This window comes from Python bivittatus, unplaced genomic scaffold (assembly GCF_059951505.1).
Source record: "Python bivittatus isolate LINGU-HERP-01145 unplaced genomic scaffold, Pbiv_v1 ctg000160_np1212, whole genome shotgun sequence".
NCBI classification, from domain to species: Eukaryota; Metazoa; Chordata; class Lepidosauria; order Squamata; family Pythonidae; genus Python; species Python bivittatus.
In genome coordinates, this window is record NW_028277076.1 from 495,931 (window position 1) to 521,132 (window position 25,202).

The 25,202-nt window shown below is 59.3% G+C and overlaps 4 protein-coding genes across 8 annotated transcripts; 2 read left to right on the forward strand and 2 right to left on the reverse strand.

The window, feature by feature from the left end:
* Positions 1-89: 89 nt before the first annotated feature.
* Positions 90-1,832, reverse strand: EDF1 (endothelial differentiation related factor 1). The gene is made up of 5 exons (XM_088146795.1): positions 1,644-1,832; positions 1,180-1,231; positions 934-1,094; positions 749-842; positions 90-624 (listed from the first exon to the last, which is right to left on the reverse strand). Exons 1-5 carry the CDS (start codon positions 1,719-1,721, stop codon positions 563-565), a joined length of 447 nt encoding a protein of 148 aa, XP_088002921.1. The 5' UTR covers positions 1,722-1,832; the 3' UTR covers positions 90-562.
* Positions 1,833-2,203: 371 nt separating this feature from the next.
* TRAF2 (TNF receptor associated factor 2) lies at positions 2,204-13,311 on the forward strand. Of its 2 annotated transcripts, XM_088146792.1 has the most exons (12): positions 2,669-2,959; positions 3,756-3,784; positions 4,290-4,510; positions 5,354-5,432; positions 6,164-6,262; positions 8,290-8,451; positions 9,012-9,086; positions 9,467-9,541; positions 9,956-10,315; positions 10,626-10,803; positions 10,996-11,144; positions 11,450-13,311. In XM_088146792.1, the coding sequence occupies exons 1-12, from the start codon at positions 2,809-2,811 to the stop codon at positions 11,666-11,668; spliced, it is 1,797 nt and encodes a 598-aa protein (XP_088002918.1). In that variant the 5' UTR covers positions 2,669-2,808; the 3' UTR covers positions 11,669-13,311. The 2 variants fall into 2 exon arrangements, with proteins under 2 accessions (XP_088002919.1, XP_088002918.1); XM_088146793.1 differs by lacking the exon at positions 3,756-3,784 and having other exon boundaries at positions 2,204-2,959.
* A 550-nt stretch (positions 13,312-13,861) lies between these two features.
* On the reverse strand, positions 13,862-19,988 carry FBXW5 (F-box and WD repeat domain containing 5). 4 transcript variants are annotated; one of them, XM_025165956.2, is made up of 9 exons: positions 19,810-19,988; positions 19,498-19,692; positions 18,790-18,947; positions 17,890-18,064; positions 17,053-17,201; positions 16,505-16,964; positions 16,059-16,206; positions 15,468-15,680; positions 13,862-14,587 (listed from the first exon to the last, which is right to left on the reverse strand). In XM_025165956.2, exons 2-9 carry the CDS (start codon positions 19,667-19,669, stop codon positions 14,341-14,343), a joined length of 1,722 nt encoding a protein of 573 aa, XP_025021724.1. In that variant the 5' UTR covers positions 19,670-19,692; positions 19,810-19,988; the 3' UTR covers positions 13,862-14,340. The 4 variants fall into 4 exon arrangements, with proteins under 4 accessions (XP_025021724.1, XP_025021725.1, XP_007427121.1 ...); XM_025165957.2 differs by having other exon boundaries at positions 19,498-19,695; XM_007427059.4 differs by having other exon boundaries at positions 19,774-19,987.
* C8G (complement C8 gamma chain) lies at positions 19,668-24,707 on the forward strand. The gene is made up of 9 exons (XM_088147262.1): positions 19,668-19,691; positions 20,461-20,842; positions 21,078-21,241; positions 22,457-22,608; positions 22,705-22,775; positions 22,906-23,007; positions 23,529-23,630; positions 23,947-23,985; positions 24,557-24,707. The coding sequence occupies exons 1-9, from the start codon at positions 19,668-19,670 to the stop codon at positions 24,574-24,576; spliced, it is 1,056 nt and encodes a 351-aa protein (XP_088003388.1). The 3' UTR covers positions 24,577-24,707.
* The last annotated feature ends 495 nt before the right edge of the window (positions 24,708-25,202 follow it).

Genomic DNA, 25,202 nt, shown 5'->3' on the forward strand with positions numbered 1-25,202 from the left:
GTTTACTGAAAACGCAGATCTGAACTTTTCCACCGGAAAACATCAGCTGGAGAAAACAACTCAAACGTAACACAGATGCAGGTAGCAGATTCACGGGTTGAAAGTACGTTTATAAAAACAGCTGGTATAAAGGGCGTCACGCACAGCATCGTTCTGACAAGGGAGCGCCCGTTGTGGCGCGCCTCCGCCCTGGGCGTCGTGGCATCCATCCACCCCCTTGAAAGCCAGCCAGCCAGCAGCTGCCAGGGGGGGGGTGAGGGCAGCCGCCCTCGCTTCTTGACCCCCACCCCTTGGCGAGGGGCCCCTCAAGGCCCGGCCCCTGTTGGGCCCCTAAAGATAACGACAATTTTCTTTCGTTCGTGCCCCTGGCAGATTCAGACGCGGTGCTTTATTAGGATTTGGATACTTTGAAAAAGGGAGGCGGGAAGGTCAGCTGCGGGGCGATTGACAACGGGGCGGGCGCTCTGGCGACTCCAGCCTGGCGACGAGAGACCCCGGCCGCGCGAGGCCGGGCGGCGGCCGGCGAGATCAGTCGGGGCAGACTGATTTCGAGGCTTTGTCATCACTTCCCCTTCGGGCCCTTCTCGAGGGGCCTGCCGATGTCCCGCCCGCGGAGCTTGAGACCTGCGGGAGAGCGCAGAGGGGTGGGTCGGTCGGCCGGTCGGCCGGTCGGGGCGCGCCGCCGCAGCCCTCCGCCCCCGGCCCCGCTCTCCCCGGCTCCCCGAGGGCCCGGGCTGCCCGCACTCACCGATGGCCCTCTCGATCTTGCCCAGCACCTGGTTGTTGGGGATGGCGCGGCCGGACTCGTAGTCCGCGATCACCTGCGGCTTCTCGTTGATTTTCTGCGGAGGCGGAGGCGGAGGCGGAGTGAGCGCGCGGCGCGGCGCGGCGGGACCCGGCCCTGCCCGGCCCAGCCGCCCGCCCGGCGCCTACCGTGGCCAGGTCCTTCTGGGTCAGCCCCTTGCTCTGCCGGCCCTGCTGGATGACCTTGCCCACCTCCAGCGGGACGCGGTCGTGGTGCAGCTCCTCGGTCTCGCGGTCCAGCTTGGCCGTGTTCTTGGTGATCGAGTGCTGCTTGTTCTGCCCGGCCGCCCCTGCGGGAGGAGCGCCGCGTTGCTCGGCCGCGCGCAGGGCCGCCCCCGCCGCGCCGCCCCCCGCCCCCCCCCGCGCGGCACCTACATTTCTTGGAGGTCTCCACGTCTTCGCCTCTTCTCTGGGCGGCCAGGACCGCCTGGGGGGCAACGGGAGCGTCACAGCGCGCCGCGCCCCGACCCGCGTCCCCCGGAGACAGGGCGGCTCGGGCAGGGCGAGGCGCGGGCGCCCCGGGTCCCCTCGCGGGGCAGGCAGCGAGTCGGCGGGGATGCCCCCGCTACTCGGGACGCGACGCCCGGCCGCGCGGCGCCCCCCCCGCCCAAGCCGCCCGATCGCGCCCGCGGCGCCCGCCCGGCCGGGAGCCGGGGAGGAACCGCGGCCAGACCGATCGGGGACCCCGCTGGGCAAATCGCGGGCGGAGCCAATGCAAATAAGGGGCCGGTGGGCGTGCCTCCCGATAGAGTGACGGGGGCTCGGCGCAGGCACTCCTCCCACGGGGAGATGGGCGGGGCCTAAAGAGGGTGCGCACGCGCGTTCCTGCCTACCCTCACCTGCTTCGATTTGGCCTGAGCCGCGCTGGGGCCCTTCTTGCGCAGCACCGTCACCGTGTCCCAGTCGCTCTCCGCCATGGCGCCTCTCGTTCCTGCCTCCGCTTCTGCTTCTGCCGCCGCCGCCTCTTCGCTGCTCAACCTCCGCAATAGGCCGTCCCTCTCGCCGTTCCCTCCCTCATCCCATCTCTCCCTCGCGAGGGCGGAGCGCGCAGCCCTCCTATTGGGCCGCCCCACTGCCGCTCACGGCCGAAGCCTCAACACGACTGGCTGAGGTATTAGACCCCTCCCCTCCTCCCCTCAGACGACGTCACAATGGCAGTTACGCCTCCGCATCGTTCCTGTTTTGAAGGCCTTTCATATGTCAACTCTCTTGTCGATCAAAACTCCCCGTCCTCGTACTGGTTGAGAGACGGCCTTCTGGAGGCTAGTCCTGAGAAAAGAACTCTCCAAGGAGCCCGTTCGTAATAGGCTGTTTACCAAGCCGCTCATGATGCTGCGTTGTACGATTGGCTGGAGTGACAACTGGGGAGATCCTCCCTTCCACTCTCGAGCTGGGGTAGTCCAAAAGTGATGACGGCCCTCGGGCTCCAACTTCGGAGCATGCGCAGAAGGCTCCGGCCCCTCCGCTCAATTCCTTAACGGGAAGCGCCGCCGTGAATCCGATTCTTCGGGGAAGGTTCGCTTCTTCGGGGCGGCGCGCTGCCTGTGCCCCCGGCGGCCCGCCTCCCCTCTCCCTCCCTCCCGGCTTTCCTGACTGTGGCTCCTCTGGCGGGGATGGCGCGCCACGGGGAGATCCCAGGGCGTTCGTCAGCAACCTACGCCAGAGCGCCGTGCCCGGCTCGCCTCTTCCCTTTGAGTTGTCCGTAACAACGTCGCAATTTGTGCTGCAGCCCCGAAAAGGCAGATGGACCTGCGGCCCCACCGTCGCCGGACGACGAAGCCTCCTCCAGAGAAGCGGAGGCCTCCGCAATTTGTGCTGCAGCCCCGAAAAGGCAGATGGACCCGCGGCTCCACTCCCGTCGCCGGAACGGAGGCGATGTGGAGCCTCCGCGGATCCGGGCCCCGAAGCGTCCCGCCTGCCGAGCCCGAGGAACCCGACTGACAGTAGGCACGCGAGTTACCTCAGGAGCGGCCTTCCCGCGCGCCGGCGACGTCCGCGGCGGCCATGCCCCCGAGCCAATCGCGGGCCGGGGGCGGGGCCCCCGGGGGCGGGGCCTCGGCGTCGGCTGCGCCCGGACGAAGACCAGTGGCGGAAGCGTTGGGTGGAGCTTACGGGGACTTCCGGTCGGTGCTGGGGTGGCCGGCCGCGGCTCCGGGTGAGTGGGGGCGGGGGCGGCGCGGGCGAGCGGCGGGGGGGGCCTCTTCGCGGGCGGGCGGGCCGGGTCCCTCTGCGACTGGCGCGCTGGACGACGGGCATCTCCGGCGTCCCGCGGCCCGGCTTGGGGACCGCGGCGCGCCCGGAGGCGGCGGCTGGCGGGCCCCTTCCTCGGCGCCGCCGCCTCGGAAGGGAAGCGCCGGCGCGGGCCCGCTTCTGCCTCCCGGCGCCCCTGGGGGTTCCGGACCGCAGCGCCCGCCGCCCCGCGTGCCTCCCTTCCAGGGAGAGGCCCGGAGATTTCCGAGCGGCCGTGACGCGCGAAGCGGGAACTCCTCCGGGCGGGGCGGGCGCCTCCGCTCCGCTCCCGGTGCGAGGGAGGCGCCCGGCGCCGGACCCGCGGGGCCTCGACGGGGAGGCGCCGCTCGCGACCGCGATGCCCGCGCCCCGTGCGGAGGTCGGCGGGGCCGGCAGCTCCGGCGCTCCGGGACCAGGCGGCCGCGCTCCTCCCGCAGCGCCGCCTCCCCGCGGGGCCAGCGGCCCTCCGGCTTTCCAGCCGGCCCGGGGAGCCGCCGCCTTGAGGAGCGCGAGTCGCCGCGCAGACCGTTCGCGCCCCCTCGCGTAGCCCCAGCCGTGGCAGCGCGCCCAGGCCCAAGCTGGCCGGTGAGCGAGGCGAGGCGAGGCGAGGCTGGCGATAGGGCGAGAGGACAAATGGAAGTTGCGGGCGGGATGACCGGCAGACGTAGTCTGGGGCGGCCGTGGGAGTCTGGCTTGTACAGGAAATGTTTTTCTGTCTGCAGCCCGGGCAGCGAAGATGGCAGATAAACCAGTAAGTGGGAGGTGTTGCCGGCAGGGCTGGTCTTTAAGGATCTGAGAGCGGAGTGCAGATAAATTGGGGGACTTGGGTGGCTGGAAGGGGAAGCGGTCTGGCTGGAGAGGAGGAACTGTCTGTCTTTGCACTCCTGTGAGTGGATCTGGGGGTCCTCAGGGCTGCAGAAAGTGGCAACAGCTTTAGGGGGTGGGTTAGGCAAGCGGGGAGGAACTGTCTGTCTCGGCTGAGTGGCCACTGCAGCTGGCACAATCCTCCATGCACAGTGGCAGACTACCTCTCTGTGCTCCAGGCTGGGGACCTGCTCACAAGCAGGCTGCTGTTGGATCCCAGCCTATCAGCCTTTGGCCTGCCCTGGCTGTGGGCGGAATCTGCCCTGGTCTGCTTCGGAGCAGGACTGGGGGCCCTAAAGTCACACCACATGGGGGATTGCTTGGTGTTAACTACTCAGGGAAAGCTCTTTTTAAAATGGAGCTTAACTGTGGCCCGTTGTTCTTCCTTCCAGGGTTGTGACGGCCACACGAACAGTCTGGTTCACATGGCATCAGTCAATGCGACTCCTCCTGGCTCTTTGGATGTAAACCAGCCAGGGTTCCCCAGGGAGATTCTGGGCACCGAACTAGTGGGCAAATACCTGTGTTCAGAGTGCAGGAACATTTTACGGCGGCCGTTTCAAGCCCAGTGCGGTCATCGCTACTGCTCCTATTGCTTGAAGAAAATTCTAAGGTGTCTCTTGCTTGCTTTCACAACCCCCAGTGCATGGCCATTATCGCCGCCCCCCCCCCTTGCAGATGGAGGGAGAAAGCAGGCTGGATTTCAAGCGCTTTTCCCTGAGGAGCCAGCTTTGTGTTTGTAAAGATCGTTCCCCGGAATGCCTCGCGCCTTGCCGAGAGCCTGAGGGGAACAGATTCCTCACTTTGCCGATGGCTTGCATGAAGGAGGCCGGCAGGGCAGTCCCTTCCCGCTTGGGCCCCGGCTCTCGACGTTTTTCAGGTGGGAAAGACCTCTCAGGGATCTCCCCAAATGTGAGGTTCACCTGCTTAGTTCCAGACCAAGTTCTCACCCAAGAAAGAAGCCGATATGCCTTTTTCATTAACTCCCCATCTCCCTCCCTCTGGAGAAAGGCAGGAACCAAGCAGGTCAGCCAGGGAGCAAAGACGTGAGCAGCTGCTTGATTACCCCCGGATAGGCGATCTGGCGCCTGCTAGTTTTTGGGGATTATTCCTGTTGCTTTGGGAGCTGCAATCTGGAGGGCATCAGGTGCACAGCCCAGGATCAGTCAGAGCGACACGGCTGAAAAGGAAGGGCGGTTCTTCCAGCCTATAAACAACTCCCACCTGGGGACCTGGAAGCAATTTCCCCTTGCGAAGGCAGCCAGGCCAACAGCTCTTCAATCAGTTTGAGCCAAACAAGACCAACTGCACATGCTCAGAGACCCATTGAACGATGTCAGAGCAAAATGCAGCTCTGTTCCTTTTTGAGGTTGCTGGGGAAATGTCTGCCCAGGTGACTTGGGGGGTCACCTGAGGCTCTCTGGGTTGTTCTCACAGTCTTCCTCTTCCCCGCCAGCTTGGGGCCCCAGAAGTGCGCAGCCTGCATTCAAGAGGGGTTGTATGAAGAAGGTGCGTCGATCTTGGAAACGGGGGTGGTAAGTGCAGGCTCTGCTGGAGTCTCTGACGTGAGCAGACGTTTGTCCCGCTGTTCTTCCCAAGCACCCCTGAGAGCGTAGGGGCTCGGTTGGTGCCCCCCGTGAGACAGGCACCTTGAAGTGAAGGCGAAGGGATCGCCAGGCAGGGAGAAAGCTTTTGGAGTCTGGCCCCCTTCTTGAAACAGGAAACCAGACCTAGCATTGCCCCAGAGATGGGGGTTCCGCCTCCTCTGTTTATGTTCTGGAGGCTTCCCTTTGGGGCAGCTCAGCCCAAATTCTTTGCATCCCGAGCTGCCGCTCGTGCCAAGCTGTGCCTTGTCAGAACTTTGCTTCCCAGCAACTCAGACTGACTCCACTGGGACAGGCGTGAAGAAGGGAGGTCAAGAGAGCAAGGCCTGCTTCTCCCTCTGCCTGCAGTAGGAGTGGCAGAGAAGTGAGTTCAGAGCAGCACTTAAGAGTTAGTTGGGGGTCCCCTGCCTTGCACCCCCCTCCCAGAAAAGCTTTCCAGTTGGGCTTGCTTGCTGGTTTGGACATTCAAAGGACTTCTGTGACCAATCTCTCTCCCCCCCCACACACACACACATATTGTGCCAAAATAGTTAGGTTGCTCCCATTTTCTCATCCCACCCCCACCCTGTCAAGCTGCTGCCGCCACTAAATTGGCTGGCCAGACATTTTCTTCACCTTCTCAGCATCTCTGTTGCTTAATCCTTCCCTTTTTGCCCTTGGAGGCTTTCCCAGACAACGCAGCTCGGCGGGAAGTGGAGAGTCTCCCGGCCATCTGTCCCAACAAGGGTTGCGTGTGGAAAGGGACAATCAAAGAATATGAGGTAAAGATCAGAGGGACCCTTAACCAGTTCTTCCTCTCTCTGAGTAGGAGGCTAAATGGAAAAGTGCTGGGAATTGGCGTCCTTCATTGTCTGGAGCCTCACGGACCCCCAGCAGCTTGGGGGCTTTCGTCATTGCTGAACGTGGGGCTGTGGGCACAGAGGCTACCCAGGGGCACAGTCCCCCTCCTCCATGGGACCACCTTGTTCTGGGGTACCCAGAGGCTTCTCTTGGGTGGCCTGTGCTCTGTTTTAGGCCAGAAAGTGCTTTTCATGGGACATCTGTGTTTGCTGCTTGTCCTCCCAAACACGGGCATTTCTTTCTTCCACCATACATCCAGTGACCTGCTCCCTCAGTACTCAGTTCCAAATTCTGCATGGAGGCTTCATCTCTCAGAAGCCAAGAGAGAGCAGGCAGCTCTGGCTCTACCGTGCTCTTTGCAGGAGAGAGAAGAACCTCCTGCTTTGCAGATGGAAGGTCCTGGGACGGGTTCTTCAGGTTCTGGCTCAGAGGCCACGTTCTGTTGAGGGGGGAAGGGCCCGGGGTTTGAAGACGCAAGGATTGGAACCCCAGCATCTCTCCCCTAAAGAACGGGCTGGCCTGGCAGAGGCCCCTTGGCCACAGGGTGGTCCTCTTAGCGCGGGGCTCGTAGGGCTCTGTAGATGGGCAAAGTCTTCTGCAACCCCCCTTCCCACGGAGAACCGGAGAGCAGTTCTGCCTCGACTGGCTGGGTGAGCAGGCTGCCTGCCTGCCCTGCTCTGGCTGATGTCGAGGAGAGCCAGACTGTCTGCAGCTGGGGCTGCATGCTCAGAGCGTCAGTGCTTCCAGCTTGGAAAGTCCCTGGCGGAAGCCTGAGCAATGACACCCCTCTGGAAAGTCCCTAAAATACTTGCTTGTTATTCAACCCGAGAGGAAGGGGGCCTGCCAGTGGTGCCAAGAAAACACCAGCCCTGCTCTGGGTCTGGCGCTGGACCCTCGCGCAGCTTTTCCTCCCTGTCATCCGACACCAGGGCAGAGAAGCCGGCCCCCCTCGACTGCCAGCTGCCTTCTGGCTCTCGCTGGTTTTACTTTCTCTTTGGGTGGGGCGGCAGCAGCTTGCCTCTGGAAAGCGAAAGTGCTTCCCTGCTTTACCCTACTTAGCCCTTTGAAAAACCCACAAGGCACCCTGGTGGCCATGGAGTGCTTCCAGATGTGTCCTGAAGAGCCACAGCTGCATCTGTACTAACAAACACGCCGCTTTCTGGCTTGGCTTGATGTAGTTAGCTCTCTGAGAATTGCCATCCCAGGATCTGACTCTTTTGACTGAGAAGCCCCAAGGCCCGGATTGGAACCTTCGGCTTGGAGAGAAGCCTCCATTCTGGTTCCAGGCCTCTGGAAATTGGGTGGCAGTTGGCTTCCAGGACAGCTGGAAAATCCCAGCGAGGCAGGCAGCCCGACCCCTCCAGTTTGGCCCCTGCGCTTTGTGATGGTGCTCTCTTTTCTTCTCCCCCCTTAATAAAGTGGAGGCCAGCCAGAGGACTGTGTGCCTTGGCAAACACGGCCTTTCACAACAGAGTGACTCACTCCCAACAGAAGAGCATGCATACTCCAGCCCCAAGAATCTGTAGGATTTCTGTCCTCGTCCCGGCTGGAGCAGAGCGATGGGGATGCCTAACCCCTGGCCTCCCTCCCTGCCTCCCTCCCAGTATGTTGATTTTAGCAAAGTAAACGCAAAAGCTAGCAATGCATTTAAAAAGTTGCAGAGATAATCGGAAAATAAGTCAGACCCAGCAAGAACAAGCTCTGTGGTCTAGAACGGATCCTCTCTAAAACCAGCCACCAATTTCAGGCATTCTTTGGGTGCAGAGAGTCAAAAGGTTCCCCTGTGGGAGGGAGTTTCAGGCCTGCGCTCAGCAGCGCTCCCTTCAGACCCAGCCACGTCCCTTGGTAAAAGGGCCTTCTGCTTTTCCAAGCTGCTCTGGAGGGCCTATGGTCGCGAGTCCCTTTCTCTCGCCTCCTCGCTGACGCCTGCCGGTTCCTTTCGCTGCAGAGCTGCCACGAGGGGAACTGCCCGGCCATGCTGGTTGCCTGTCCTGCGTGTCAGGGCCTGGTCAGGCTGAGCGAGAAGGAGCAGCACGCCAACCAGGAGTGCCCCGAGAGAAGCCTCAGCTGCAAATATTGCCAAGCCCTTTTCCACTTCTCCGAAAGCCAGGTATGGATCAGAGCTGCCCCCCGCCGAAACCCAGGGTCTGCCTCTTATCGCTCGCCTGGACCTTGGTAGCTGCCTGGCTGTGCTCTATCCGAAAGTGAGGCCGGAGGATCCTGGGCTGATGTGGTCCCCATCCCCCTGCCACATACTATGACTTGCCCAACCCTGGAATTATTCCAAGCACGGACCCTGCAGAGATGGCTTCCGAGGCCTGGTGGGGAAACTGGGCGTGCTGCTGTCCTGCGAATGCACACAGAGGTTGCGAGGATGGGAGACAGGACAGCAACCTTGCTGGGGGCATTGCTAAGAGAGAGGTTCGCTGAGGAGTCAAGCATCTTCTTGGAGCACACAGAAGCATTATGACTCAAAGCGCAGAGGCACTTCCTTGGTTTTAATTGCTGTAGCGCCCTCTTTCCCACACAGTTTACAGCTTTCCCTTCCTTCCAGCCCATGTAGTCCCAGCGCCCCAGCTGCAGGAGGCCAGCAACGTCATCAGAGGAGAGGCAGGGCAGAGCGCGGGTTAACCTGCTGAACACACCGTCTCTGCTGCTTTGTTTTCCCAGGCCCACGACGCAGCGTGCCCCAAATTTCCTCTCACCTGCGAGGGCTGTGGAAGGAAGAAGATCCCCCGGGAGAAGGTCAGGAGAGCGTGAGGCGCTAGGCTTGCACACCCCAACCCGTTCAGACCCACTTTCTTCTGCACAACTGCCTCAGAAGTGCCCTTGAGCTACGCGCCTTTCTGTCTTCTGTGGCGGGACAGGATGGCTTTCCTCAGCCTATTCTAATGCCCTCCTCCACTGGTGGAAAAAGCAAGGGGGCTGCCCAATACCGAGGCAGGCTCTGGATGGAAGAGAGGGCAAACTGGCCATTTGCTGCCTGTGCTTTTGGGGTGGGCCCCCACAACACTCTCCGCTTTGCGATTGAGGAAGTCCGGGCCGAGATGGGACAGAAGTGGTGGCTGGAGGTGAGTGAGGGGTGCACCTCTCCCCGCTTTTGAAGCTGCTCTGCTCTTCTGCAGTTCCTGGACCACGTCAAGACCTGCAGCAAATGCAAAGTCCCGTGCAGGTTCCAGCCAGTCGGCTGCACCCAGCTGGTAAGTGCCAGTCCCCCCTTCGCACTGCTCCAGGCTTCAGAGTGGGGAGGAGAAAGAATATGTCCCATGGAAGGAGGGCCTGTGACTGGTGTTTGGGGGAGGACGCGCTGTCCACAGCTGGCAACGGAGGGGCCCTCTCAACAGCCTGATCAGACCCCCAGAGTTGACACTGCTGGGGCAGCATCCGGCCCCTGTGCCCTTCCCCAGCCCCTGGCAGCCCACATCAGCCTTGGCCTGAGCCGCAGAGCAGCAGCAGCACCCCTTTCCCTTCCCTCTCCCATTCCCAGCCAGCCCCGTTCTGAGGGGAACCCTTTTCCTCCCCTCCTTCTGGGAGCAGACGAGCAGGAACTGGCATGTTTGCTGCCTGGGCCCAGCCTGGCCTGACCCTCTCCTGCTCCTTCTGGGGGTCTGCAGATGGAGAATGAGAAGCTTCCCGAGCACGAGAGGAGCTACCTGGGGGAGCACCTCTGCATGCTGCTGGGCTTCGTGCTGAGCTTGGGCTCCGCATCCAGCAAGCTGGAGCCCCTGCTGGGCCGCCTCTCAGCGGAGGCCAGCTGCACCCTGGCAGGGGGCAAGCCCCTGGTCCCAGAGGGAGATCTCCCCAGCTCCCTGGAGCTCTTGGGGAAGTGCGAGGCCCTGGAGAGGAAGACGGTCACTTTCGAGAACATCGTCTGTGTCCTCAACCGGGAGGTGGAGAAGGTGTCGCTCGTGGCCGAAGCCTCCAGCCGGCAGCATCGCCTCGACCAGGAGAAGATCGAGGCCCTCAGCGCTAAGGTGGGGGGGGTTCTGTGGCTCCCCGGAGGGATGGCAGAGGGCGGGCAGGAAGCACCGTGCGTGCACAGCAGCTCAGTCTTGCTTCCTGGTCCAGAGAAGAAGCAGAAGGGAAAGGGGCTGCTCTGTGCGAGGGGACACGCAGACCCAGGCCTGAAGGAGGTGGCAGCGGCATGGGTCCCCCTGCGACCGAGGGAGTGGTCCACAGAGCACTTGGCATCGCTTTTGACTGGCCCCTTCCGAGGCTCTAAGTGGCGAACGCAATGAAGCCTCCCAAGCCATAGAGAGCTTGAGCTGTGCCTTTCTGACCCAGGTGCGGCAGCTGGAGAGGAGCATTGCCTTGAAGGACCTGGCCCTGGCTGAGATGGAGCACGCCATCCAGGAGATGGAGGCCGCCTCCTACGACGGCATCTTCATCTGGAAGATCACCGACTTCGCCAGGAAGCGGCAGGAGGCAGTCACGGGACGCTCTCCGGCCATCTTCTCCCCAGGTGGGCCCGCAGGAAAGCTGCCCCCGGGAACATCCGGGCTCTGATCTTGGGTGCTCAGAAGGGGGCCTGCGGTCCAGGGACCAGCAGCAGGGCAGGGTGAGCCTCCTTGCCTCGAAGCCGCCTTGTGAGTGTCCTCTACAGCTTCCGTCCCAACCTGCCCTCTGCTTTTGTCTTTCTGCTGTGCTTGGCCAGCCTTCTACACCAGCAAGTACGGCTACAAGATGTGCCTGCGGATCTACCTCAACGGGGACGGCACTGGGCGTGGCACCCATTTGTCTCTCTTCTTCGTGGTGATGAAAGGACCCAACGACCCCCTGCTGCGATGGCCTTTCAACCAGAAGGTAACACGGGGGGAATGGGGAGAAGAGGCTGCTGGGCCCGCAGGAGGAGTGAGCTGCTGAGTGAAGGAGCAGAGCTTGGCGGGAGTCCTTCTCTCTGGAGCTGCGGGCAGGGCCGGCCTTCCTTTGGGGCGAGGTGGGTGCAGAATCTCAGAGCAGCCGTCTTCTGCCTGGAGATGCCTTCCTGTACAGCAAGTGGCCAAGGCCCCCAGCACCCTCTGAGCCTTTTGCAGATACAGAGGCCAAGAGGGTCGCTTGGCTCCAGAGATTTGGAAGGGCTACCACTGGGTTTCCTGTCTCCTCCGTAGGTTACCCTGATGCTGCTGGACCAGAATAACCGGGAGCACGTCATTGATGCCTTCCGCCCTGACGTGGCCTCCTCTTCCTTCCAGCGGCCCGTCAGCGACATGAACATTGCCAGTGGCTGCCCGCTCTTCTGCCCCATCTCCAAGATGGAGACCAAGAACTCCTATGTGCGTGATGACACCATCTTCATTAAAGCCATTGTAGACCTCACGGGCCTCTAACACATTGCCCGCTGGGGTCTTGGAGCGCAGAGCTGCCCCCTGTGGGGGCTGGATGGCCACATGGGGCAGCAGGCGAGATGCCCCCAGGGTAGTGAGGGCCTGCCAGACCTTCTCTTGGCCCTGGAAGTGCCCCATGGTCTGGGGAGGCCCTTTAGTGAGGTGCTGTTTTGAAGGACAGATGGGTCCTGAGGAGGGGCCTCTCCTGGTTCCAACATGCTCTTTGGATTCTCCCCTGCCTGCCGAGTCTGCATTTCTCTGGGGGTTGGATTGCTGTTGGGCGGACTGGTGGGGGGTGCTGTCCAGGCCAGAAGCGGAACTGAGAGTGGCTGGACACCCAAACAAAGCTCTAGCAGCTGTTCCAGGCAGTCTGGCAGAGCCCGGTGAAGGAGATTTGGGGGGTGGGGGGGTGCTGGGTGCTGGCAGCTGAGCTGCTCCTGTCCTGCATGTGTTTTCAGCCCCCAAACAACTCTTCTTACCCCAATCTCTTTCTCTGCGGGTGGGCAGTTGCCAGAGAAGGCATGCCAGCTGAGAGGGAACACAAGAGTTTGTGGGCAGAGGTTAAGCTGGGGTGGGGAGAGGACCTTCCTCCAGGGTTTCCCAACAAGAGCAGGGGGAAATTGCTTCACACCTTGGCTCTTTCAAGCACCCTCTTCCCTAAACCGCTGCAGGCAGCAATGAGGAGGCCTGGATAGGCGGGGGAGGTGGCAGCCCGGGGCTTCCCCAGAAGAGAGTAAGGAAGCTGTTGGGCACCTTTGATCAAGGAGCCTGGTTTAGGCAGACCCTGGCTACGTTAAAGAGGAACAGCAAGCCCACGGGGAGGGGGAATCAGTGGCCCCCCACTCACGTGCACACAAGAGAGAAGCACACGTGTTGCTTGGCTGCTGGGGGCTGGCTGTGGGTTGGCAGGAACTGGTGTACGGAGGGGTGTGCGCTCCATCCTCCAGCCAGGCTGGCAGCATGGACAGTTGGCATGTTGACCTCCCCCTTCCTGGGGGTGCGATGGGGTGAGACAAGCCTCTTCCCTCCTTCAGCAGCTTCAGCCCCTTTGCAGCACCTGTTCTGGGGGAGAGAAATGCAAGGCCTTCCCAGTGCTGTAGGACATCCAGGCGCCCGTCATGCAGAGCTGTGCCTTCTCTGGAGTTAATGAAGTTGCCACTTTTTTTGCTTCTGGATGAGGCCCAATTCTGGCAGAGTTCGTGGTGCCTTCAGCAGCTGGTGCTTGGCAGGGCCGCGTGTGCTCCTATACAGTCCTGCATGCCAGAGCCCAAGGTCGGGCCACAGGAGCGGCTCCTCTTGTCGGGGCACCTGTAGCGGGAGGGCCGATATCTTGCTTGGAGGTCCGGCTCCCTACTGCGGGGGCGCAGGAAGCTGAGCAAAGGGGCTCCTTGGGGGAGAAGCAAGATCTCCCGCGGGGGGGGAGAGAGAGCGGATTTTGATTGTAACACTGAAAGTGGTCTTCCCTGGGCAGGTGCGAAAGTCGAATAAAATGTCATAGAGGCGAATTGTGCTTTGCTCATATTTAAGGAGAGGAGGTCTTCCCCCCTCGGTACTGGGTTGCCAAGCAGCAGGCCCAGGGTGGTTGTGCCCATAAGCTCCTCTTGACTTGTCCCCAGCTTCACAGCCCCACCATTTATGGGCAGCTCCAAGGGGCACCCTGCAGAAGAGCAGTCCTCCATGTGCCTTCTCGGAGGCAAAGCCACCCTGTTCAGTTCATTGCCCATCCTGGGCCTTAGTCAATCGAAGCCCCCCTGCAAGCAGTTTGCAAAGATGCTCAAACAGGAGCAGCAACTCAAGCAAAGTTTATTAAGACCAAGCCATGCTGTGCCAGGTATCCAAGGTTGGTGGGAGCTGGAAGCTGCCTGACCCCCCCCCCAAACACATTCTTGAGCAGAGGTGAGGGCTAATTCCAGAGCTGCATCTCCAGGGGTCAGAACACCTTTCCACATACACCACACACTTGGACACCTTTCTACTTCACAAAGCTTTACCGGCATCTCAGTGTTACCCACCAGTGCTATTCACACTGGTTGTGTCTTCATATCTAGCACCCCCCCCCAAAGAAAATGTACCACCTTGCAGGCAACATGGAAGAACCTCCAGAGGGGGGTAATCCCCCTCAAGCCAAGGGTAGGGGTGCATGTGTGCTCCTTCCCAGGGGCTCCAGCAGGCCGCAGCTCCAAACCTTTGAAGGGGCCCTCCCCGCCACGCCAAGCATCAATAAGACCATTCTGAATGGAGCAGAGGCACTGAGGGAGCTCCAGCGCAGTGCACCAGCCACAAGAAAGACTACATTGCTATTCTGCTTTTTCTCTCACCTCCCTACTGAGCAGAAATTCAGCAGGGTTAAAATTGAGTTTCCTGGCTCAATTTGTGCTGGTCCTGGTTCAAGGCCCAGGAGACACACCAGAGGGTTGCCAGCATCCTATGTAAACATTTCAGCCTGCAGGATGGGGGAGAAGCCTCCCCAGAGGTTTCTGGCCCTTCTGCAAGCAGGCTCTCAGCCAAATCTTCCGCGCTGCTCAAACGGGCACCAGCCAGCCTGCAGCTCCGTTCTTTGGTGCATCTTCTTCCAGGCCTCACCCCAAGCAGGGCATCTGTGAAGGTCAGGGGGACAGGCCAGTCGCTTGCCAGAAGTTGGCCCTGCCGGCCCGAAGCAGCACGCCCTGCCTGGCTCACGTTCTCTGCTTCGTGGCCCAGGAGAAGAGACGTCTACGAAGCCGGGGCTTCTCGGCCTGAAGGACCCGCACGGTGCGGGGAGAGCGCCACACTTTGATGGTGCTGTCGGCACTGGCTGTCACGAGGAGCTCCTGTTCCACGGGGCTGAAGGCCACAGAGTTGACCACGTCGTCATGCTGCAGTTTGGCCAAGCAGATGTCATAGTGCCGGTCCCAGATGTACCCGTGGCGATCCTCAGCCCCGCTGCATGGAGACAGAGACAGGTGGATGGCCATCGGCCAAGGCTGAGGAGGCGCTCTGGGATTATCACAGCCACAGACTGCGAAAAAGCCCTCAAGTGGGACAACAGCTGGTATGAGTTCAGGAAGCCATAAATTAAGGTATCCAGTTACAATATAGGAAAATGCCCACATTCCAGCCAATTTTTAATTTCTTCCTTAAATCTGTATTGACAGTATAAAGTTACATACCAGGTGTGGTCCCCCTTTTCGGTTGGGGGGTGTTTTTCTGGGGGGGGAGAATTGTAGCTTCAACTCGTACAAGAGGCAGGACAAGTTTTCTGCACAAAAGAGTTCCAGGGGACCAGGGAGATTTTGCGATGGCTCCCTTATTAATATCATCCCCTCCTGTTTTGTGTGCTTTTATAGTTATTTTTACTTCTAATGGTTTTTTTATGTATTTATTCTTTTTAATTGTTGTATGCCACCCAGAGTCACTTTTACGTCAAATGGGCGGCTATATAAATACAATAAATAAATAAGAAAAAAATAAAACATAAAATAAAATAAATGCAGGTATGTAAAGGGCCAACAAAGGCAGGATTTGTGCTGAGGGAAGGGAGCTGATACTCCCCCCATTTAGGTGTGAAAACAAAAACCTGTGACTCTTGGCATTTACAGCTAAGAAACATCTGTGATCATCGCACAAGGGCTCTGCACCAGCTTCCCAAAAAAGGCCTCTTAACAGTTTAACCTGGCCACGGGGAGGGGACACAAGGCCCCCCACACCCCAGGCTGAGAGTAAAGCCACCCTCCTGCAGCCCAGTGATCCTACCCCTCTGCTAAGGAGCCTTCGTTGAGCAGGAGAGAGCAAGAAGGGCCAGGCCCCCGGTGGGGCTCCTCACCTGGCCACAAAGTCCCTGCTGACGTCTAGGAAAATGAAGTTGAACTCTTCGCTGGGTGTGTAAGCCCGGTGGGCCCGCAATGCCCGCTTGGCTTCCTTCATGGTCTTGAGGTCCACCACACGCAGCTCAATCTCCTCAGCGATGGGGGGCGGCTGCAAAGGATCGGAAATGATGCAGTCCTCGGGCCAAGCGCGGCTGTTGACATACAAGTACCTGGAGAGGGCAGGGAGAGAGGGGCCTCGTGGAAGGCAAGACGGGAGCTGGGAAGCCGGGCGATGGGGGCTCCTGTTGGCCTGACACCTGGGAATCTTTGGGGGGGGGCACCTCCAACACAGCCAGCCCCACACCAGCTGCCTTCCGCAGGGCACAGCCACTGGTCCCTCTGGCTCTGCCGAGACTCTTCCAGCTGCCAGTATCTGCCCAGCACGAGCTTCCCCAACCCTGCCACAGAGGAGCTAAGAATCTGTGCTTTCCTGCCTGTGAGGGCCCCTGAAGGTCTTTTGCCACTGAGCTGAGGCATCATGTCATCCTGTCCCCAGCCCACCCCCAATTTCTCTGTTTTTGATAGATGTCGTCAGCAGCATTCCCTACCTGTGGTCTGGGGAGAGCCCCATGCCAATAATGTGCCCGTGAATATCTATGACGTGATCCAGTGAATCAAAAAACTTGTCCGAATTCCTCTCCTCTCCTAGAACAGGCCCTGCGGTTGTCATTTGGTGGGGAAGGACCTGCTTAATTCCTGGGGGGGAAGCAAGAGGGGAGAAAAGGGGGAGGCACGTTGTCAGCCAGCCTCCGAGGTCTCACGGGGCAGGGACAAGCCTGTTTTACCCCCCTCAGTCAGGTCAAGAGGCAAAGGCTGTCGAGGCAGGCCTTCCGCTTCTACCGCGGGGCAATTAGCCTTCCTATTGTGCATCCCCAGAGTCTGGTAGACTATCCCTGAGGTTAGAGGTTTCATAGAATGATGGTCGCTAATAGCCACTGCTCCTTCAACAACCACTTCCTCCAGCACCAAGGAAAAGGGCACCCAGGTCCCTTACCAATCTGGTGTGGGGAGTAGGTGAGACAGCCAGTGGTGAAGATCAAGTATTTCTTGTTTCCACCCTGCAGGGAGAGCAGGTTGGGCTCCGGGGGCTTTGTCCTGTTCTGGGCCAGGAGCTGGGCCACTTTCGTCTCCATCTCCATCTCCGTCATAATTGGCCGGACGTGTCCCGCAATGATGTCGCTCAGGAAGCGGTCCAGCCCATTTTCGGCCCCTGCCTCGCCTTTGGCCACTGGGAAACCGCTTGGCTCGGGCGTCTCCTCCTCCGTCTCCTCACTGTTGCTCTCCTTGCAGGGAGCAGCAGGGTCGTCCCCCATCTGCTCTCCAGCGCTCAGTGGCCCGTCAGCGGAGTCGTAGCGGCTGCAGTCCACCACCATGACTGTCCGGATGGTGCTGGCGTTCAGATTCTGGATTTTGAAGAGCCGTTTCACCACGTTGACATTCTCAGACTCGACGCCCTGTGAGTGGAGAAGCAAACAGAGTTGGGAAGTCAAGGCCTGGAGCTCCCCCACCCCACGTCCCCAAAGGGTGGAAGCTCTGGTTCACCTGGAAGGCATTGTTCAGCCACAACACAGAGCAGGAAGTGAGGTACCCGATGCGGTGCAGATTGCTGGAAATCAGGTTGGTCTCGTTGAGCCAGCAGCCAAACACATCATAAGGCTTATTGCGGACTCGGGACAGGAGTTCAAAGTTCTCTAAAACAAGAATGGAAGGGACTCAAAAGGCCTCCTTGCTCCAGGGACATCCTCAAGCCCAGAAGGAGCACCTGCCAAGTGCTCGAGGAGCACTAAATGTGTTATGCCAGCACATCAAAATGTTGAAGGATGGGAACTCTTTCTCCCTTCTCTCACTACCCAGCACCCAGGATCCACCCCCTCTGCCAGAGCGCACAGGAAGGGACCCCTTGACCGCTATCCCGCCCCATCAATGGCAGCCAGCAGACCCAAGTCTTAAACCTGCTCTTCTAGGTTTGGGGAAAGCTCTCAAAAAAGTAGTTGAGCCACGGGAACAAGCAAAGCAAAAGAAAAAATCCGCCAAGCTCTTCTCTAACTTTCTGCTCCTGGACTGGGATGAGCTGAAGGGGTGTGGTCCTCGGGCTCAGCTTCTGGGGAAACTCTCCCAGATGTCACACTGCCAGGAAAGGGGAGGGCAATTCAAGTCCTCCCCAGCCTGCCCTGCAGCCCGGGGTTTGGGTGAGGGTGCTGCTTGGCAAAACACTCGCAGCGGTTCCACCATCCTCCAGCAGCCTTGGCTAAGGAAGCCATTTGGCTTCGAGCAGCAGCTTGTTGGCTCTGCCCCATGGAACGTTCAGGTGCCCCAACTTCTGAGTAGGACTCCAGCTCCAGAAAGTTCGCAAAGGTCCACCCTGCAAGATCTCTTTACCCAGGCTGATGACTGCAATCTCCCCAGACGAGGAGGTACGGGGGCCCATAAAAACTCCGGAGACCAAGAGGAGGGAGTCATCTGCGTTGAACTGCGAGAACTGAGTGTAGCTCCAGTTGTATTTCTTCATGCTGGTGCTATGCAGCAGTGAGACCTGGAGATCGTTGTGCCAGATCTGTAGCCAGTGAGGAGGAAGAGGAGGAGGAGGAACAGGGCTGTCAAGACCTGACTGCAGACCCCACCCGTTTTTAGGGGCTTTGTGTCTATGCAAGCCAAGCAATGTTGGAGTGGCTGCAAAATTAAGTTCCCTAAGGCTGCAGGCCCACAGCTTTTTAAAAACAACAGCAGGGAAGTCACTAATACTTCTCAGTGCAAACAGGAGCGAGAGTGAGATGGCCAATTGTTACTTCCAAAGCCGGAAAAGTGACTGACAGCACCATTCTACCCACCACAGTTCAGACACAAAGTCTTCTGGGTTCAGTGAGGCTGATTCCCAAGGAAGCTACAGCCTTAGCAAGACCATCAGAAGCTGGGGGTGAATGCCACGCCAGTCCTTCCCAGCACCATTTTTCTTTATTTATTTTGAATGACGTGTCGCATGACCCTGACTTAAACGATGGATGATTATTTAAAAGGCAGAACATACCAGATTTTTTGCGAGATGTTTTACCAGACTTTTAAAAACGATTTCCTATTTCCTCCATGAAGCTTTTCTCCTCCCCACATTATCCTCTCAACCAATCTGTGAAGTTGGCCAAGAGCAATAACCAGGTTGGCCAGCTGGTGAACGCTGTGGCTAAATGGGGATCCCAGCCTGGCAGCGGATACTCTTTCCCCATCCCTATCCCATCCCATCCCCCGAAATGGTCATTCTCAGGGTCATCTACCCCTCCCCCTGACCTTGACGGTGCAATCCTTGGAACAGGAGGCAAACAGGTAGCCGTTGTGGGAGAAGCTGAGGTGGAGGACCTGGTCCCCATGCTCTTTCAGGCTCTGCACTTCAACGCAGGGGATGGTGTCGTAGAGTCGCTGGAACTCCCCGTACCAAGAGGCGGCAGCTGGAGAAGGAAAGGAAAGGAAAGGAAAGGAAAGGAAAGGAAAGGAAAGGAAAGGAAAGGAAAGGAAAGGAAAGGAAAGGAAAGGAAAGGAAAGGAAAGGAAAGGAAAGGAAAGGAAAGGAAAGGAAAGGAAAGGAAAGGAAAGGGGTTCGTGCAACCCTGACACAGACCTGGAGCCTGCACCGGCTTTGTGCATGCCCTGCGGTCCCGGCTGTAGATGGTGGCTGTGCGGATGACGGGCCACTTTCCGTCCGCAGGAAGGAAAGCCCATCCAAGCAGGGCAGAGAACGGCCCCCCCATCTAACCTCCTACGGGATCCCCCGAGCTCGCAAACGCGTCCCTTCGGGGCAGGATCGGGCCCCTCTGGCAGCGGAGCGAGGGCCAGAACCCGAACCGCCTTCCCGGGCGGAAGGGCCGGGCCCTCGGGCTGGGATGCATCCAGGGCTACAACGGGGGGGGGCAGAGCTTCTCCTCCTCCCTCCCCTTGGGAAGCCGTATTAACCCCCCCCCCGCTTTGGGGAAGGCCGCTCCGGGCGCCCGGGAGGCCCTACCTGGGTGTCGCGGGACGTCCCGGGCTACCCCGTAGTACCGGTAAAAGAGCTCCTTCCACAGGACCTCGTCCCGGGCCACCGAGCGCCACTGCCGGCACACGCGCCCCGCGGAGAGCACGTCCGGGGGCTCTAGATAGCGGAAGATCTCGTACAGGAGGCTGTCGGGGAGCATGGTGTCATCCTGCCGCCGCCAGGCTGCTGAGAGGCGGAGAGGGCCGGGTCAGCCCGGAGGGAGGTGGGGGGGGTCCCCGGCCGGGCAGCCCCAGCGCTACTCACCCCCAAGGCGGAAGGAAGGAAGGAAGGAAGGCCCACCGGAGACCGGCGCACGACGCTCCTGCCGGGGAGGCTCCCGCCGAGAGCGGCCCTTCCCGGCCGCGCACTGCCCTCCGGGCCGCCTCCGTCACTTCCGCCCCTCCCGGCGCACTTCCGCCAACGGAAGCCGATAGGGGCGGCCCCTCGCTCGGGCATCTCCCTCCCCGGCCTTGCTCCAGTCGCCGGGCCAGGCGTGACGAGTCGAGCCCGGAGCGGAGCACGCCTGCCTCGGCCGGCAGGGGGCGCTCGGGCGCGCGCGCTCTGGAGCGGCGGGAGGCGAACAGCTGGAGGCTGCCGGCCGCGGAATTTATTTATTTATTTATTTATTTTTCAAATTTGTCACCGCCCATGTCACTGTGGGGTGACTGGGCGGTTTACAATAAAAATAGAATAAATGTTGGTTAAAATAGATAAATATTAATTAATTAATTAAAATATGTGAAAAACACACTTTCTTTATAATAGTTCCACGAGGCAGCTGTTAATTAGGTGTTAATAAACTCAGGGCGCATCGTCAAGGTGCCAGCCATCCGCAGGGTCGGTTGTATCTTTCCTCGGCCCAGGCAAGTTGGCAGAGCCAAGTCTTCAGTTCCCTCCGAAAAATTGGGGGGGTGGGGGCCCGCCTCGCCTCTGGGGGGAGAGGATTCATAGGGCGGGGGCAACGGCCGAGCAGGCTCTCCTCCCGGGACTGACGGGATCTGGGAGTTGAAGCCCAGACACCTTAAAGCCGCTGAGATGGAGAAGCCCGAGCGGCGGGGCTCTTGCGCCGGGCGCTTTTCTTGCCGTCCCCGTTCCTTGTTCGCGTCCGAAAAGCCAGGCAGGGCGGGAGGCGCAGTGGCGCCCAGGGAAACGTGCCAGCTGCCGGCTCGGCTCGGCTCGGCTCGGGCTCCGGCTCAGCTCCGATGCAGGGGCACGCAAAAGGAGCACCTGCCGCCGGCCGAGAGCAAGCGCCGCGCCGCGCCGCGCCGCTCCGTGGCCCCGGCCCCCGGCCCAGAGCCGCAGATGGGGCGGGGGCGCTGGCCTGGACAGCTGGGTGAGGGGGCTTTGCCAGGGCTGGCTGCCTCTCCGGGGGCCGGAGGGGGCTTCCCCAGAGGCTGCCTTGCAAATCCCGGGGCCCAAACGCCGGGAGGGAGGGCTGCTTTCGACGTGGGGGCGGAAGGGCGGCGGCGGCGGCTGGGACGTCCCGTTGGCATCTGCCCGGCCTCCGCCGCTCTCTTCTGAGAAGCCCGATTAATGCCTAACTGGGAGCCCGCCCTTCTGCGCCCAAGGCACCCCGAGCCCTGCTGGTCATTGCCATCCCGCCATGGCGCCCATCGCGGTCCTCCTCCTATCTGGGCTCTTGCTGGCTTCACCCTCCTGGGCTCGCAAGCCCCGGCCCACCAAGGGCCCCATCGAGAAGATCAGCGCCCAGGCGCACTTTGATCCTGCCCGGGTGAGCAGGGGGAAGAGGAGGGGGTCTCATTGGGATGGGCGCAGAGCTCCGAGCTTCCCCTCCGGTTTCTGCTGGGATGGCCGGAGCGTTCAGACGCTCCTGCGCGGGATCGGGCGCTAACGGTGCCTCCCTCGAGGGCAGCCCCCCCCCCCGTCTCTTCTTGCTCTCAAGAAGCCCTATTTTGCTCCGCCTGGATGGACGTTCCTAGGACAAGGAACGGCTCCTGAAGGGCCTGTCCTCCAGTGTCCCCAGCGATCTGGCAAATACCCTAGACTGCAAGCCCATAATCCTGATCCACTCATAGTGCTGTGTTTGTTAGAGCCTGCTCCTTATCTGCTCTGCTCTGTTTGCTCAGCTCCGCTCTGCTTGCCAAACTCTTGACAAAGCCGGTCACAGTGAGCAGGAGGCGGGTCCCCTGATAAGATTAAGGTTCTCAGGGCAGAAGAACTGATATAATATGCATCTTATCTCTCTCTTTTTCTTTCTGGTTTTTGTTTTACATCTCCTGCGCATTATGTTACACAAAGCACGGTTCCAATGTAATTTTGTTTTCTCAGTTTCAAGTTTTGTTCAATCCCTTTCTGTTCTTAGTTCAGAGGAGTCGCTATACTATCTTGTTTTGGTGAATAAAAGAGTAAAGGATTTATTTTAAAATAGCTGATGCATGTGACCTTTTAAAAACATGATTCACTGAACAGGCTCTTAGGCTTTATTTTTGCAGCTGCTCCACATTTTCAGTGTGATTTCGGGGGGGGGGGCAGCTGCAGAGATACCACAAGCCTGCCCTGCAATTCATTGTTCTCTCCACTATTCCATCTGGTTGCAAATGTTTTAAAAACAAGAGCAAATTAAGGCAACCTATGTTTGAGTTTCTGCCAGCCCACCCCCGAAGTTCTCTTCTTCCACTCTGGATGGTTACTCTCGGTTCTGAAATGTCTGGGTAGAACCTGGATTGACTTGCCATCGACTGACGTGTTCTCAGCCTCGGTGCCATCCAACTGCTAGAATCTGGGTTTGCTGTGTTTTAGTGGCAGCAAGAGGCCCGTTGGAGGCCCAGTCACCCGCCCTCCATTCAAAAATGGACAACATGGTGGGCGGGGGACAAAACCCAGCCAGAGAAAGGCCTCTTCTCATCCGGGCATCTCTAATCCATGGGGTGTCAATTCCTTTTAAATGGGGGTGGGGGAGAAGTTGGACATCTCCTTCCTTTTCTAGTTTGCAGGGAAGTGGTTTTTGGTGGGGGTGGCCTCTGACTGCCATTACCTGCGCGAAAATAGCTACCGGCTAGAAGCCACCAACGTGGTTGTGTCGGTGACTGACAGCGATGCTGAGCTGAAATCTTTGCGCTTTAGCACCTTCCGCCCACTGTGAGTATTCCGGGGACCCATAGCTCAGGACGGGGCATCTGGGGGCTCAGCCTAGCCTCGGTTCCCATGCCGGTGACACCACCTTTGTGTCTGCAGGGAAGGGATCTGCTGGAACATCAAGCAGACCTATTTTGCCAGCAGGACTCCCGGGCGGTTCCTCTTGAAAGGTGAGATGCGAGAGGGGAGAAGACTTCCCCTCTCCTGGGTTCTCTTCCTCAACCAGCCCTGAACCTGGGTGGTACAAAGCAACCCTTGCAGGCCAAGCTGCTCTTTTATCTCTCGGTGGTCCCTCTCCAGGCCGGGGTGCCCCAGTGGACGTGGTGGTGGGGGAGACGGATTACAGCGGCTACACCATCTTGTACCTTCAGAAGAACCACAAGATCTCAGCGAAGCTTTACGGTGTGAACACCCTGCCTCTGAAAACTGGCCTTCGGTTGATGGGCGTTCCTGACCCAGGACAGGCCGGACCGCAGCTCCACCAATACGCCTTGGGAGGAAACCCAGGGAACAGCAAACTTTTGGGGAGGGGGTGATGGCTCCCACTCGATTTTGTGTTCCAAGGTCCTCCCCCGAGGCAGGGGAGGAGCTGCCAGAGAGCATCTGGGCAGTCGCTGCTCTGGCTGGGCTCCTTCCTTTCCGGGTGGGGTAAATCCAGCCTTACGATCGCCAGTCTCTGGTCGTGCAGAGACGCAAGGAGAAGGGCTGCCTTTCGGGAGGGGGCCTAGGATATCTCTGAAGGAGTCCCTCTCACGGTCTTTTTTCCCCTCAACCCACAGCCATGCTGTTCTGCAGGGAAATCTGCCTGCAAAAGGGGACTCCTCTGGCTTTGCCCCAGCCTTATCTTGCTCTTAACTGTTTGAGGAAAGAAAAGCACAATTTACCACTCCTCTAATGCTTCTCTTTTTTAAAACCTCTGGAAGGACGAACGGCACAGGTCACAAATAACATCCTGAAAAAGTTTGAGGCCGCTGTGGCTGCCATCGGCATGAGTGATGACGTCACCTTTTATTACCCCGTCTACGGTGAGTTGTGTGCAACTCTTTGGCACCCAGAAGGCTTGCAAGGGCAGATCTGCACCTCCCCAGGCCTTGCAGGAGCGATGGAGCTCCTGGGCAGGAGCAGAGTGCTTCCCCTCATGTCTAAACCTCCTCACCGGGTCAGGCAAAGTGAACTCTGCAGGCTCGACCTGCAGCACGTTTTCGAAAACCATTTAATTAAAGCCGCGCATGGTTCGTGGCAAGCCAGTTGTGCTAATGTTTAGCTTGCTTGTGAGCGAATGAGCAGAATCCACAAGAATCGTTAATCTTGTCTTCTCCCCAACACGGCTCTTTTCTGCAGGGTTTTGTAACTCGGCTGACCAATTCCACATCCTTGACGGTGAGTGGCTGGCTTGAGCGCCTGCTCGGCCAGGCTCTCTGGACCCAGGGCTGGGCACTGGCCGCTCAGGGACTCTCTCTTTTTAAGCTGCTAGTCCTTGGGATGAAAGCATCTTTCCACCTCCGTCCTGCCGGGTGAAATCGAACACGGGGATGGGAGGCCTGCAGTGGCCAGCAATGATTTCTGAGCACCTCTCTTAGCTCCTTCCCCTTTCACTGGGACATTTCTGAACCGGCAGAGCAAGCCCATTTGGGGTTTTCTAGGGCGGGGCTCTTCCATGGAGCGCCAAATGAGGGTGCTGGTCCAGCTTTGCCCTCCCCAGCAGGGGCCCGTTCTGCTGCGGAGCATTGGCTGTGTCCTGAATGTTTGGGCGAGCTCTTGGCCAAAGGCTGGAGGCCGCACATGCCCCCACAGCCCCCCGCAAGAAGCAGGCGGGCTTCAGCTCCCCTGCTGGCTGGAGGGGGCAATGAGTACAGACCCCTGCTGGGGGGCTTGCCAGAGGTAGGCAGTGGCCTCTCAGGGGCAGGTCCCACCCGCCAACCCAGCTGTGTTGGCCCTTTCTGCTTTCCAGAAACCAAGTACACGGGGTAGCAGTAGAGGGGAGCAGCCTCCCATCCGACGCTCTACCTGTGCCAGACAGCCTGCGCGGAGACTCAAAAGCAGGAATCGCTGCCTTTTGATACCTGTTCCTGTTCCCATGAGAATAAAGCCAATTTAAGAAAGCCAAGCTTGACGTTCTTGAACTTTGCAGAAAAAGGGATATTCGCTAAACAGCTGGCTTGTACTGGTGGGCTCAGAGGCAGGACTGGGCACGTGAGCCCTCCACCCCAACTTCGAAATCCTACGCTGTGGATCAGGATCACTTGGGAAAGGGTCAGCCTCAGAGTTAGAGCTGAGCCAGCCGCAGGATCCGGGCTTTAGCGGGATCTAGCCTTCTCAGCAAAGCAGCTCCCGTTGTTTGGGACTCTTTAACCACCTCACACTATTCACACGAGCAGCTTTAGGGGGAAGAATCTGAACTCCATGGAAAAGGGCGAGTTGCTTCGCAGAGGGTGGCCGTGTGGAGCGTGCTCTGCTCTTGGCTTTGTGATGTGCGTCGTAGGAAAGGCGGGTATTAAAATAGCGCTGTTGAGGAGGCTTCGGGGGAGCAGCGGGAAATCAGGGCATTTTGAGGGAGGGAGGCACAGCCTTGCCCAGCTCTGGAGCGTGGTCCGGTC

What these genes read in the sequence shown, in the direction of transcription:
- TRAF2 (XM_088146792.1), top strand. Translation starts at nt 2,809, where the DNA reads ATGCCCCCGAGCCAATCGCGGGCCGGGGGCGGGGCCCCCGGGGGCGGG. An exon ending in AGAAGATCCCCCGGGAGAAG is followed by an intron (nt 9,087 to 9,466) that starts GTCAGGAGAGCG and finishes GCTCTTCTGCAG; the next exon opens with TTCCTGGACCACGTCAAGAC. An exon ending in TCGAGGCCCTCAGCGCTAAG is followed by an intron (nt 10,316 to 10,625) that starts GTGGGGGGGGTT and finishes TTTCTGACCCAG; the next exon opens with GTGCGGCAGCTGGAGAGGAG.
- EDF1 (XM_088146795.1), bottom strand. Translation starts at nt 1,721, where the DNA reads ATGGCGGAGAGCGACTGGGACACGGTGACGGTGCTGCGCAAGAAGGGC. An exon ending in CTCAGGCCAAATCGAAGCAG is followed by an intron (nt 1,232 to 1,643) that starts GTGAGGGTAGGC and finishes GTTGCCCCCCAG; the next exon opens with GCGGTCCTGGCCGCCCAGAG. An exon ending in CCCAGAAGGACCTGGCCACG is followed by an intron (nt 843 to 933) that starts GTAGGCGCCGGG and finishes CCGCCTCCGCAG; the next exon opens with AAAATCAACGAGAAGCCGCA.
- FBXW5 (XM_025165956.2), bottom strand. Translation starts at nt 19,669, where the DNA reads ATGCTCCCCGACAGCCTCCTGTACGAGATCTTCCGCTATCTAGAGCCC. An exon ending in CTACTCCCCACACCAGATTG is followed by an intron (nt 16,207 to 16,504) that starts GTAAGGGACCTG and finishes CTTCCCCCCCAG; the next exon opens with GAATTAAGCAGGTCCTTCCC. An exon ending in GGGCTCTCCCCAGACCACAG is followed by an intron (nt 15,681 to 16,058) that starts GTAGGGAATGCT and finishes TGCCCTCTCCAG; the next exon opens with GTACTTGTATGTCAACAGCC.
- C8G (XM_088147262.1), top strand. Translation starts at nt 19,668, where the DNA reads ATGGTGTCATCCTGCCGCCGCCAG. An exon ending in TGTCATCCTGCCGCCGCCAG is followed by an intron (nt 19,692 to 20,460) that starts GCTGCTGAGAGG and finishes GAGGATTCATAG; the next exon opens with GGCGGGGGCAACGGCCGAGC. An exon ending in GCGCTGGCCTGGACAGCTGG is followed by an intron (nt 20,843 to 21,077) that starts GTGAGGGGGCTT and finishes TCTGCGCCCAAG; the next exon opens with GCACCCCGAGCCCTGCTGGT.